This window comes from Oncorhynchus tshawytscha, linkage group LG18, assembly GCF_018296145.1.
Source record: "Oncorhynchus tshawytscha isolate Ot180627B linkage group LG18, Otsh_v2.0, whole genome shotgun sequence".
Taxonomy (NCBI): Eukaryota; Metazoa; Chordata; class Actinopteri; order Salmoniformes; family Salmonidae; genus Oncorhynchus; species Oncorhynchus tshawytscha.
In genome coordinates, this window is record NC_056446.1 from 6,592,833 (window position 1) to 6,606,572 (window position 13,740).

The following is a 13,740-nucleotide window of genomic DNA, read 5'->3' on the forward strand; positions in this document are numbered from 1 at the left end:
ATTGTTTTGTATGACTGTACTGTTGGAGCTAGACACAGGCATTTCTCTACACCCGCGATAACATCAACAATATATGTGAACGTGACAATAAAAAATAAAACCATTGATATTTTATTTGATTCCCATATACTTCCTGTCATTGAGCCAACAACTATCCATTTAAAAGCATCATTTTTTAAAATATATATATTTTTTTCCGCAGAAGTGGCAATAATTTAGTAGGGTTGGGCCACTGCTACTAAAGGAATATAGGGGAAACTCTGTGCACACACACACACACACACACACACTATAAAGCATACTGTAAGCAACACACACAACGCCCGATTGAACAATGCACAAAGAGAACAATGGAGAGGGCCTAAGCTTTGTAACTATTTTCTTTCGCCATCCAACAATCCAGCACGTAACCCACATTTACAAGGACTGCAGAGTTAGCAGTTGTTAAAACTAAATACAGAAGCCTAGTAAACAAAGCATACTAATGAAATCACTCTGCAACGAATAACAAGAGGGGTAGATAGTGCGCACATCAAAGAATTGAAAATGTTGGTGGTGAAATAAAGAGAATCAATACAAATCTAAAACATTCAAAAGCCTTGGCCATGCAAAAGTTCAGCGTATGCTTTTTGATGAACTCATAATGGGCCTCGGGAGGCCGTGCGGATGATATTGTAGAAATGCTGCTGCTACACAGCATCTATAGGCCTACCTGATGTTGAGAAGTTTCAGTGCGTTGAGCAAGACCCCTTTCTTCACGTCGTAATCAATCTTCTGATCGGTCCCGAAGCTCGGCGCTCGATTGATCTGCGGGAGAAAAGATTCACATTTTAAAAACATTCAACAGTGAAATACAATTTGAAAAAACATGACCTATGGGCAACACTTGAATTGATTTGATTGATTTATTGTCTTAAGACATTGTACAGTTGCCCAGAGGATGAAGTACAAAGCCCAGAGGATACCATTGTAACATCCCTCTTTATGTTGTGTTTCTTATGATTATAAGAATGGATTATGCAAAATTATTCAACACTTATTTCCAATGTGGTATGTGCTAGTGCACTTTAGGGAGACTAGTGAGAGGAGGGAGGTGGACGTGTGTGTATGTTAGGGAGGGGGTTAGTGTTTATTGGTTGGAGGACACTTTAGAGCCTGGTCCTGTGACCTTTGACCTAGCCCACATCCTGTCTGGTGGGGCCGGGGGGGTAGCTGTCACCAAATACGTGACCCCATCGCTGTGAGCCAATGACAGCGACCGGTAGCTCGGTCCATGGCATGCTACTGCCCCCTTTGTCCTATGGGACGCTGGCACCTCCAGCCAATACAAACAGGCTCTTATCTCTCCGTGTTCGAGAGCATCAAACCTGTGCAGCATTGTAGGTAAATTGTGCCTGACTGACTGATCTACAAATAATAAGGAATATTTATTTATGATGGTAGATGATTTGTAGATCAGTCCGTCGGTAATGTCAACTACAATGTCGAACAAGCCCAATAACACAGTACAGTAGCTCAGTACAAGCAGCACAAGCCATATGAATGGGATAAAACGTTCAGAGGATTCACTCACAGTGCTCCGCACAAAAGCCCTATATCATTCCTTTTCATTCTTGCAAAATGTAAGAATGGCCTCCCTTTTCTCAAAAAGGGTAAAAACGTTGTCAGTCGGGGCGACGGATTCAGATATCAAGCATTATACCTGACATGACAAAAGTTCTCATCCCCAGATGGTGGGGGAATTGTGAGCGGCAAAAAAAGGGCCAGCATATCAAGGAGAGAACACTGATTGAATTCTGCCTAAAAGGGAGTTCAAATGACGGCGGCGCAGCCAGCGCTAACGGCGGGATCAGGTTTCAGTCCTTGAGCGTCACAACGAGATAACACTACTCCCCCGGTGACACATTCGCGCCACCTCTTTACCTTTTCATACACACAGCACTGCCACCATTTGGTGTAATTAGTTTAGGATTAGGTTGAGAAAACACACATATGCACACACAGACATTTCAATAATGCTCCACTTACACAAAACAAGAAGGGAAACCTCTAGGTGCACACACTGGGTCAGTTCATTTCAATTCTATTTCCTGTAGTAAGCTCAATCTACACACTGTATTTACGTCAGCAAATGGCCCCAAGACAGAAACACTGGAAATGCTCCCTAGGTACTAAGACTCGCCGTTTCTCTCCTGGCCGGCCAATCACTAATCCCCAGCACAAAGGTGCTTGCTGATGTGTGCCAGGGCTTAGGGAGCGCTGCTGTAAGATCATATTTACATCACAACCTAGGCTCCATGCACCGCTGAGCGTAATGTAGCTAGGGTTGGCAACATTGAGCTAAATCAATGAATAAACTGTAGCGGCCGTAACCCTACCAGGTCCTGATGCCCCCATTGCCCCTGGGTCCTTTGAGCACAGACGGGCAACAGTACCATCGGAGAGCTGTCCCTTCACACAAGGTGCCATAGATTTACAGTGTCAGCCATTTAGCTTTTCTTATCCCAGTGTTCTCTCCCGCTCAGTCAACTATGTTTTTCCCAGTGCCTGGGAGATTTTAGCCTCATGTCCCACTTTCAGAAGAGAGAACAGAATAGAAAGGGAAAGAGAGAAGTGTGATTTTAATTTATATGCCCCTCACATAGTGTATGACACACAAAGAGAGCATGGGGGTATGTACTGTGCTGTATGCTGCATGGTTAGTGCAGTTGCCATTGGTAATCCCGGCTGCGTTTTTCTCAGCTTGTCTAATTTTTCAGTGTGATTTGTGGTGTCAATCTATCACGGGGAGACCGGCAGCATAACACACTCGCTCTTTCTCTTTCTTAATCTCGCTCTCTGTTGATCTCCTTCACTTGGTCTCTCTTTTCTCCTTATTTCCTTCTCTCTCAACCCTTTCAATCTCCTTCCCTCTCTCTCCCTCTTCTCTTGCTCTGAGGTAGGAAGTCAGGCCAGTCTGGGTCTAATGAACCCCCGCAGCCTCTAAAATCCTGCTCTGATTTCCTTAAGTGTCTCAGTCAGGGGCTTAAAGAGCGCGTGCTCCAAGAGGCGTTCAATAAAAACAAAAGATTATACGTTTTACCCTTTGAATTTTCCCAAATTCGCATTGACAACTCTGAATATATCAATCCAACTAAAGAGAGTGAGAGAGCAAACGAGAACAAACAAAACATACATGTTTATATCATCGTTTTATTTATTTATTTTCCCCCGGTCGATTTCAATTCTTCCAATTTAAAGGTTGGGATCAGAGTGAATGTCAGCTAGGTGCATAGTGAATCAGTTACATACCCCAGGAAAATGTCTCTCTCTCTTTTTCTTTTGCACCTGGATACGTGTCTTTGATGCATAAGTAACCTGCCAGCGTTTCTATAGGCACATGTAAAATGTAGCTCTGTGGTCGGGCGTTCTGCGTGCGGTTAGCCCCACGTGAATCAACCATTTGGTTTGAATCGACTTTGATGTACTCGTGCTATAATGATCCTGATTATTAGCCTTAAAGCACAAACAGAAGGGCGCACAGAGCAACCCAGCGAATTCATATGATGGATGGATTTTGGACAGTTCAGTCGAAATAAAAATAAGAGAAAAAGTACAAATTCTCCCCACATAGCTGTCTGACTCACAGTGAGCTGAGCAGGGCCTTAAGGGCATTGGATAGCGCAGAGAGAGCCCTATAATAATATACGTATTAATGGATCAATGAATAAGTGCTCATGCTCAACTCCCATTGTGTTTGTGTTTAAATACTCTGCAGACACTGAAATGCACGGTCGTGATTAATCTCTCTCAGTAAGATTAACCCGCCTTATTATGCCTACATTAGTGTATACAAACCCTGGCTTTCTCAAACTCCGATACGGCCTCAAACACTCAGGGATATCGGCGCAGTTCAACAGCCACCAGAATGGACTGTTATTGCAGCACAAAGGCAAAAAGGGAGAGCGGTGATCCAGCTGGTCGGCCGGTTAAATGGGGCTCCGGTTTCGCCGCCTTCTCAATTACTGTTTTATTCCTTTGTGGCATTTATAATGGCTAATTCCGACAGAGAAACTTGAGCTGGCAGTGGGAGCAGTCCAGAGCATGTTAAAGGTCCTGGGACTTACCAGACCAACACTTCACAAAAAGTTACCTGTCTCGACCCGTTTTGAATGGCTTGTACACATGCTTGTCCAAGGCAAACAACACAGACACACACACAGTTGCTGCCATCGCAGCCTGATGATAAATGACTAAATGCTGGTGCTCGTTTTCAACTGGCCCATATACCAGACCTGTACATTCCTAATTTGATGCTTATTCTGTGAAATAGTCATGTTTTAAAAAAAAAAAAGTTTAAATGACCTAACGATCCCATGGATCGTTGTAATTTTTCGTTAAAAGGGGCAATCTGCAGTTGCTCCATCCATTTTTAGACGAAAAGTACCCATCGATTCTTGAAGAATATAACAAATGGCTTATTTCAACTGTCGTAACCCATCAGAACCCAAAATATAAGCTTGTTTCACTCCAATGTTTGTAAACAAAGTAAATGTAAATAACCACTATATAACCTCAAAACATTGTTAAAACTATCATTTGTATATCATGGTCCTTACATCCATAGATATGTCAAGGAATTTGAGAGTGGTTACATTTCTCCAGCCCTATTCATCAGGTTTTTCCCGAAACAGCAGTGGCCAGTTAGATTTGTTATTGTTCAAACTGCTGATTGCCGCTTTAATAAACCCCTTATGAAGCCATACAGCTGGAAGGTGAATACTGCCATCTAGAGTTCCATAGGAGATTAAATAGGCAGGGGCATGAAGGTACATATTATTCATAAACATTTCAAATATTACAGGAATCAAAAATAATGGATTTAATCAGTGCAATAACTTATATTAATAAAATATATTTGAGGACAAAGCAACTCAAATATAATGAAATATGTACAACTATATGTATGTTTTTGAATTCTTGGAAAGGAAATGAAGATGGTGGAAATGTCTTGAAAGGAGGAAAAGGAGCATGCCAATTCATTCTTAATCACCCTGAATTCACCTTGAATATTTGTTGAAGTTATAAAGCAGAGGTATTCTAACAAAAAGAGTATGCAGGGCACTGTTTCCTTTATCCCCTAAATATTACACCTCACATTCCTACATTTATATGTATTTTTAGCTCCATAAATACAAAAATTATATCATATAATAAATAGGCTCAAAATCTCCACAGATTAAATATAATTGTATGAAAGTTTATTCAACTACAACCTACTTAATCTTTTCTGAAATGAAAATAGACTGAGGTATTTTAGGGTATTGTATTTTATATACATTGTTGGATGTGTCTGCCTTTTGATGTAGACAACTTTGGACTGGACACAGCGGCAAGGAGGGGAAGTAGCCGTCGCGCTGCGTAGAGGATAACAGCAGAAGATCAAAGTGTGTGTATGTGTGTGAGAGAAAGAGCGAGCGAGTGTGTGTTTGTTTGTGTGTGTTTGTGCGTTCCTTGAAAAGAGCAGCAGTATTTGTTTACGCTCGCCAGTGCAGATCATTTCCATTCACCCCCCTAGCAGTAGAAAGGATGTCTGGTTATATAGGCTCTCAGGAAGGGACAAGCGAACCAAACTCATCTTGAAACAATCGGAGAGGGGGTTAGAGCGAATTTCGTCTGACCACCGTGGGGGGGGGAGCCCGACCCAAACACCAGCAGCACGCTTGACTCAAAGCACGCCTCATTAGCTGCCAATCACTCCTTGCGACACGCCCCTGAGGTGGTGAAATGGTGGGATGGCTGAGAGGAGGAGGAGGAGGGAGGTGGGCAATTACGCTGCAGCCTTCAACAAACAAACCCTGTAATGAGTGCGCTTCACATTGGAGAGCAGTGACATCACTCATCACTATGTGTGTGTGTGTGTGTGTGTGTGTGTGTGTGTATGTTGTGTATTGTGTGTGTACATATGGCGTGAGAGTGTTTTCAAATTCTCACACACCACCTCTTTCAAACAGCCGCGTCAACAAAGGCGGCAAAACACTTTTGTGCGTGTGAGCTTTTTTTCTTATTTTTATCCACCTCCCATTTTGTTATGGGTCTGGCTGCATGTTTCACAAGTCTCAAGTCCCTCCCAGCTCCTCCTGAAGTATGAAAGCGTGAGTTTGATGATGGGAGAGATCAGAGCAGGTCGCAGCGGCTACCCTGGAGAGACAGAGTAACCCCTACACACAAACACAGGAGTTCTGCATGCACAAAACATGCAGAGGCTGCCCTAAGAAGCTCCCTGATGTCTTTGAGGCGCTGGAGACCGGTGCCGCGGCACGAGACTCGAGTCATCCTCACAGTGACCTTCCAGGACTGCATCCCAAACGGCACCCTATTCCTGATATAATACACTACTTTTTACCAGGACCCATAACGTTCTGGTCAAAAGTATTGCACAAAATATAGGTAATAGATTGCCACTTGGAGTCCAGCCCAGGAATTATTCCTGCTAGCTGCAAACAGTTGTTCCTTTTATTTGGAAAACCAGGTGTCTTTCTTTTGATCACATACAGAAAAAGAGCAAAACAGGATTTAATGAGGGACGAACTCGACGAGTGGTCCAGAGGCTAGTGTTCCCGGCCAGAGAAAACCCACTAATAATTCCTAAACAATAAATATGCTCACACCCAGGCGCTCCGGCTGTGGGATAGACATGCCAAATAATTTAACGGGACAGTTTGCATGTATATTCTCCCTTTTCGCCCTCTCGCTGTGCGCCCTGAATATTCTCTCCCGTCGCCCGCTTTTGACATTATTCGTCATGCTGGCTTAACATCTCTAGTGTGACTGGGGTCCTGGAAAGACATGAGAAACAATGGGAAAGCGAGGGCCCTGGGGGAATGATATGGGGGGAATGATATCAGTGTCGCACCGCAATACTTAGCTAATGAGCAAAAGCATCATCCCGCATGACTCTCTCTCTCTGACCCTTTTCTTTTCGACACTATACCAAGATACCTTTGCTTGCATCTGTTAGATTTTTTTTCAGTGGAAGTTTTATTTCCTCACAAGCCCCCAGTTTACCTCACCAGCGTTAATTATTTTCATAGATTTTTTCCTCCTTTTCTCGCATGTGTGCAAAATGAACCCTTATTAAAACGATTAGAAAGCCAACAACAGTCTAACCAGTTGGTGAGCGTCGAATGGCAATGAATGAAAAGCTGTCGAAGAGATGCAGATGCTGTGTGTGTGCGTGCGTGTTTGCCTGCGTGTGCATGCCTGTGTGCATGTATGACTGTGTGTGTGCATCAACCCAGGTGGGTCAATGAAAGTGAGGTTTCTTGGGTTACACCATTTGTGTGTCTCTCCCTGTGTAATGCTGGTGTTTTGACTGTCAATAGGAGGTATAACCGGTGTTGAAAACCCAAGGAATTAAGATAAGGATCGCACAAAGCCTGTCTTTCTCTCCCTGCTCAGTACAATGAGCTCTGCGTCTGATGTGGCTTTGGTTTGCCTCGAATCTCTCCCTCCCGCCTTCTCCATTTTCTGCTCCATCTTCAACCCTACAACCACAATGCTGAAGTAATGCTTTGGTTATTATCGAGCAGGTGTGTGTTTGTACAAATGTACAGTCCCCTTTTCTGAGTATCAGCACTTATTTTCAATATTTTTCAAGCTCAGTTGATTTTCCTTTGTGTCCGTTCATTGGGAAATCGCAGGAGCTCGAGACTGCCGAGGGTCTGTTCAGCTACGAGCAAGTGTCCCTAATCAAGGGTGTTTGCAACGCCACACAATGGCGAATGCCTTGTCAAAGCTGTGTGGCGCCTTTTCAAGCGTAATTGTAGGATGTGAAACGCAATCATGTTATTTTCTTGAAACCCACCCCCAGAATGAAACACACACACACACACAGCAAAGCTAATCGTATTTGACATTTTCTTTAATATGACACCATCTACCTTTCAGGTAGCCATAATAATCCGACTAGAAGTTCAATACTTCTCTCTAGTTGGTACGGTGCTATGCCATGATCAGGACAGTGCGGAGCAGGATATGGCTCGGAAAACATACCTCAATCTAATGGCAGTGTACTCCTAATTATCCCATAATCCCAACTGACACATCGAAAAGATTGAAATACTGCTAGTTTTTAATGAAATTGCTTTTGTCGTCAGCATGCTAGGCTAGCTAATGCTAAAGCAACCCATTGGATTCAAAACTTCCGGTAGCTACTCACCACAACGCTAGGCCTCGCATTTTCATGGAATCCAATGGGCTGCTAATAGCATTAGCTAACCTAGCATGCTGACGAACAAGGCTGTTTCATTAAAAACTAGCAGTATTTCAAGCTTCTCGACATGTCAGTTTGGATAATTAGATAATTAGGAGTGCAGCGCCATCTCCCATCCCTGGACTGAGGTAGTTTTCCCAGTCATATCTTGCGCCGGCTCAGAGCTGTCCTTATCAAGGCATAGCACCATTCCGACTAGAGAGAAGTAATGAACGTCAGGTCAGATTCTAAAGCCAACATGCTCTGAATAGGCATGGCCTGAAGTTTCATTTCCTGGTTAAGTTTGCCTGTCAGTCTCGCCGGACCAGCTCACACAGACACACCAGGAGAGTAAAAGCACAGCATATAGAGACTCCATGTAATCTGGGCTGACACCAATAAAGTAACCTGAGATATGAAGTCTCCACAGTTAAACAATCTTGCCTAGATTATGTTGAACACATACACACACAAGTGTACACACACACACACACACACACACACACACACACGGCACAATTTTTACTGTGTGGGAATCTAAAAAGAAAACTAGACAGTAATAGACTGGGGAGAATATTACATTTGCCCTAAAATGTTGTAATGTTTAGTTTAATAAAAATGTGTATCAGAGGTGATGGGATACAGGGACAGGGTTTGCAAATTTTGCAAAAAACTAATATTTACTTCACTACTAAAGTCATACAACCACTACCATGAGCCAAGCAGCTGCAAAGAAAACTACTAAAGTTATTTTCAGGCTTCGTAGGATACGCGCTGAGGGCTGGGGAGGGTTTCTGCACTCACAAGTGTATCCTGAGTAATCACTTGAATTTTGGAAATAAATGATTGTTGCTGTAAATGTAGCGTGAAAGAGAAGCGTTTTTTGGGGGGCGCCGTGAAACTGGCAAGGATATTAATTGATGAGAGTTAAGGCGGGCTGCTAGTTGCACTGGGGGAATCATTACTGCTGAAGTGTAACAACTGCATCCACGGCTGTTTGCCTACTCACACACACACACACACACACACACACACGCATGCATGAACACAAAAGTATGCACGCACACACGGCTCCAAACTCCAAACTTACACGGCAAAGGCATCAGCAGTCACTGAGAGCGCCTCACTCTGTGTCCTTTTGTCATTCAAAACACACACACACACACACACACACACACACACACACACACACAGTCAGGTAGTTACATGACATTTGTGTTCCACCATGACTCTCCCAGGAAGAGCGGAGCTTTTACTATTGAGACTTTAAAAAAACTGGTATTATTATTTTGGGTTCACACAATAGTGAAAACAAAGAATTATCACCGAGGCATTTCACACCCTAGAGTCGATTTGTGAGAGGAGAAAGAAAACGGCGTGCAGCACTTTGGGTTAAAGGATTTAGGTCAGTGGTCGCCAACCGGTCGACCAAACATTTCTGTAAAAAGCCCAAAGAGGCTTGCGTTCCTATTTTTTTTATTTGTGTCACGCTGTTTGCGATAGGTGCACTTGATTCAGCTGCCCTGCGCACAGAGTAGTTGTAGTGTTCCCATTTTTAACCATTTCATGTGTCTGAAGGTACAAACTCCCCCTACCCAGCAAGCCTGGAGACCAAATCAAGTGCACCTGTAGGTATACCGCTGGTCAATCAGATAGCTCCGATCACCATGTCTGCAGTATATACAGTCATTGGTCTGCAGCTTCCATGAGCCCAAAGCGAAGTTGATAGTCCACTCTACGGTGTGAGATTTCAAAACTTTAAAAACCATGACTAGAGAGACTGCTATTTTTATTAGTGAATTCATGTTTAAGACTTTATTCAGCACTGTCAACACTTCATTCAACAATTTTATACGCCATAAAACGCCCTCTCCATATCCACTCGTGCTAAAAAGTGTATCGATAGACATGCTTGTGTCTTTTTAATATCAAGGAATATTTCACGTTCTCTGGTCATACGATTAACATGAATTGGTGTATGAGTCAGAAATAATAGAGTGTGACTCGAGTTTCGTCATTAGCTGGAAGACGGTGCCCCCTTTTTGGCCAGTCAGCACTAAGCTGAGGGAAGGAGAGCTGAGGGACGGTGAGAGGCAGCCTCTCCGCTGGTCTCGCTCTCCCTCCACTGAGACTGACCATCAGATGCAGGCACCATCAGTCCAGTAAAATGATTTAAAAGGATGCCTCACGAGTAATACAACAAATGATCTATTGCCAGTGTGATACCTCAAGCTTTGACATATTATTTTAAAATGGTCTGAGAAGAACATTGGCAGGGCAACTCAAGAATAGTGATAATGTATTGAGCCTACTGCACAAATGTCATTGCTACAGAACTGTTTTGAATAGGTTAATGTTGCATAGGCTTACATTTTTTAAACAATGTTTAAAACAAAAATCTGAGAGGTACATTTTGGGCCTGCATTTTGACTCAGAAAGTGATCTCGGCTCAGAAAAGGTTGGTGACCACTGATTTAGGTCATGCTTTAACTGCCTGACATCAGTATTGGGAAGATAGAAATCCTGGACTGGAGTTATAAGCTCCCAATCGGAACTGGGTCAAACTGTAGTCCTGACCTGTATGTCTGTCTGTCGTGTGTGTGTGAATGAAATGTTCATGTCAAATCGCCAGTTAGCAGCCCATCCCTTATGGGATTAATTGACACATAAACAAACATCACAATTATTCACTGTGATAATTCACTGTGATAATTCAGTGATAATTATTTTGCATCGCATAGAGTAATATTATATATATTTTTAAATAAGTTAAATAAAAATCAGTACATAATAGTGTAAATAAGGTTATCCAAACAATAATTACATCCCTAGAGCTGTAAAAAAGATACCTACATACAGGCATACATAACATATACAGATAAATATAGAACAATTTAACAGAAAGCATTTGAACCCAGTCCGGCACAAAGAAAAGATTCATGTGGGAAACAGGCCTGCACGCAATCTACATACACTTGTGCCACTTGGTACATAGAAACTAAATATGTTTATAATATAATTATAGGTAACCCTTTTTCGTTTATTACAGGCTTTATCTTAATATTCCGCAAATGGAAATACACAATGGACAAAAAAACATTTCAGTTTCTCCTCATTGCTCAGCCACATAATGCCATGCCAAGGTATATCTGGTGGGCTTTCTGGAATAAGAGCAAGCATATATTGTGGTAAAAAGGGCAATAGAGGATAAAATTAGTTTAATTTTCTATTTCTTCAAGGTCACAATAGTTAAATATTCTTTCCTCTTCCATTTCACCACAATATCGACATCGGGGCCATTTTCCCACGAGGAAAAATACAATTTTAAGCTTAAGGGTTAGGATTTAGAGGGTTTCTGTTTATGCTGGTATCAAACCTTGGGTTGCACGGGCCTATTGCAACTTTCCAGTTTAAGCTTAAGGGTTAGGTTTAGGGTTAAGGTTACAATTAGGGTTAGGGGTTTACGTTTAGGCACTAGGGTTAGGTTTAGGAGTTAGGGTCAGGGGTTAGGGAAAATATGATTTTGAAAGATTTTTTGGGGAGGGTCCCCACGAAGATAGAAAAACAAGTGTGTATGTGTGTGGGTATATGTGTGATTGTGTCCATTTGTTTGCTTCTGTGTGTATAGCTGTTTGCGCACCACTCACAAACCAGGGTGGAGAGTAAGCAAAGTCAGCCTGTGTTTATGATAGCAGTCACTGTGAGGTAGTCACTCTCGCTGTCCCACTGATGCCACATTATTTCAGTTTATCACCGCTGTCATGTTGTCAAACTATCGGACATTTGAAACACCACAGACAGGGGTGCCTCTCCTCTCTCAGACCGAGAGACGGGCATAACCAGAAAGATTAACGTAGAAAGGAGTAATGATGTATGTTCACTAGCCTGCATTAGTAGCAAGTATGAAAATATAAAAAATAACACTTCACTTCTCCCACTACATATGAATAAATTAAAATGTACATTTGCAGTAGCCATGATAGTTACTTAATAACACACGGCTGTGCGTTTTGAATTAGGAAGATATAAAGCTGATGGGAACTGGGTCCAGATACCAAAGTTCAACATTTTCAGGGAATTCTACAATGATGGTGCAATAACCTGCCTGGAATATTCTACCTGGAAGCTTGCTCATTTTCAATGAGGGTTGGTGTCAACTCCATTTCAATGTAAATAAACAATCTAACTAAAGTCCAATTTTTTAAAGAGCTTTTTAAAAGGGGCTCAACAAACTTTAAAGAATGAAGCAAGAATAAAAGGAGCAATTATTGTAAATTATTACTACTAATATCCTCATTGAAAATAAATTGTCATTCTCCTTTCCTGAAATGGAATTTCAGTTCACTTCCTGAGTTCAAACTGAATCAAAATGGCAAAGACCCCAACCATGTTTTTAATAACAACAAAAATCTGAAAATGTGTGTGCATTTATGCGTGTCTCAGTGCATGTCATACCTCCAGAAGCCAGGGTTTGAGCTTGCGGTCCAGGATGATGTCAAAGCCCAGCACCTCAAAGCAGACACTGTCGCTCCCTGGTGGCTGTCCCGGGCGACACATGCGATAGGCATGGAGGACGTGGGGCTCAGCCACTATCAGAGTCTTCACCACCAGCTCCTGTTAACACACACAGATAGGATCTTACTATCAACCCACACAAACCTCCTCTTCTCTTTCCTCTACCTCTAATTATTCAACAATCATTCAAACATATTAGGCCTGCATTCTACGTGGTGTATGCCAGAATCTAAAGTCTGCACTGCAGAGAACTCAGATGTAAACATGTTAATTTTGTTATGAATTATTATTTAAAAAACATCAAAATTTTTGTCTAGGTCTGAGACATAATTTTAACGTACATGATCTAATGTGTAAAGAAAATGAAAAATGTATTGATGATATAACTGCCTGCTCTCTCAAACACACACACATAAGATACACATAAACATGATACACACACACACACAAGATCACAAAAGACTGCAAGCGGTGAACAGAGCAATGTGAGGAATAACATTAGTTAAAGCTGGTCTTTGTGAGAGTGAGAGTGAGAGTGAGAGAGAGAGAGAGAGAGAGAGAGACGGACAACAGGCCCAGCACAGACCAGACCCTGTCCTGTGTTCTCTTATCAGGGCTGAGGCAGGCGTGGGCTCCCCATGAGACGGACTGTGTTTCAGGGACGGCCTGCGGTGTGTGTACTGCAGGAAGGACAGGTCTATGTGTATCTCATGTAGGCAGTGGGGGTATACGAGAGAGCAGCAGAAAGGTACCCTGTAAAGAGATGCCCAGTGTAACATTGGCTTGTGTCATTCGCCAGGCTGGAGACTGGTATGTGTTTGTGTGTTTCACCAGATGTTTGTGTTTTCAAACCAGGTAGATTTGGCCCACTTTGGACAGAGAGGAGAAAATCTCTACTTATCAGTAAACAATCCTACAATACCGTTACCTTGTCGGTAAATATATTTTTAATTATTTAAACATGTATGTATGTATGTATGTATGTATGTATG

The 13,740-nt window shown here is 42.3% G+C and overlaps 1 protein-coding gene across 2 annotated transcripts in view; it reads right to left on the minus strand.

The window, feature by feature from the left end:
* The window catches only part of ttll7 (tubulin tyrosine ligase-like family, member 7), a 174,928-nt gene that overhangs the window by 94,242 nt on the left and 66,946 nt on the right, over positions 1-13,740 (minus strand). For both annotated transcript variants that reach the window (XM_024377673.1, XM_024377674.1), the window contains exons 9-10: positions 12,689-12,847; positions 713-807 (exon numbers count right to left, since the gene is read on the minus strand). In XM_024377673.1, the coding sequence (XP_024233441.1) occupies positions 713-807; positions 12,689-12,847 (254 nt within the window). The remainder of the gene's footprint in view (positions 1-712; positions 808-12,688; positions 12,848-13,740) is intronic.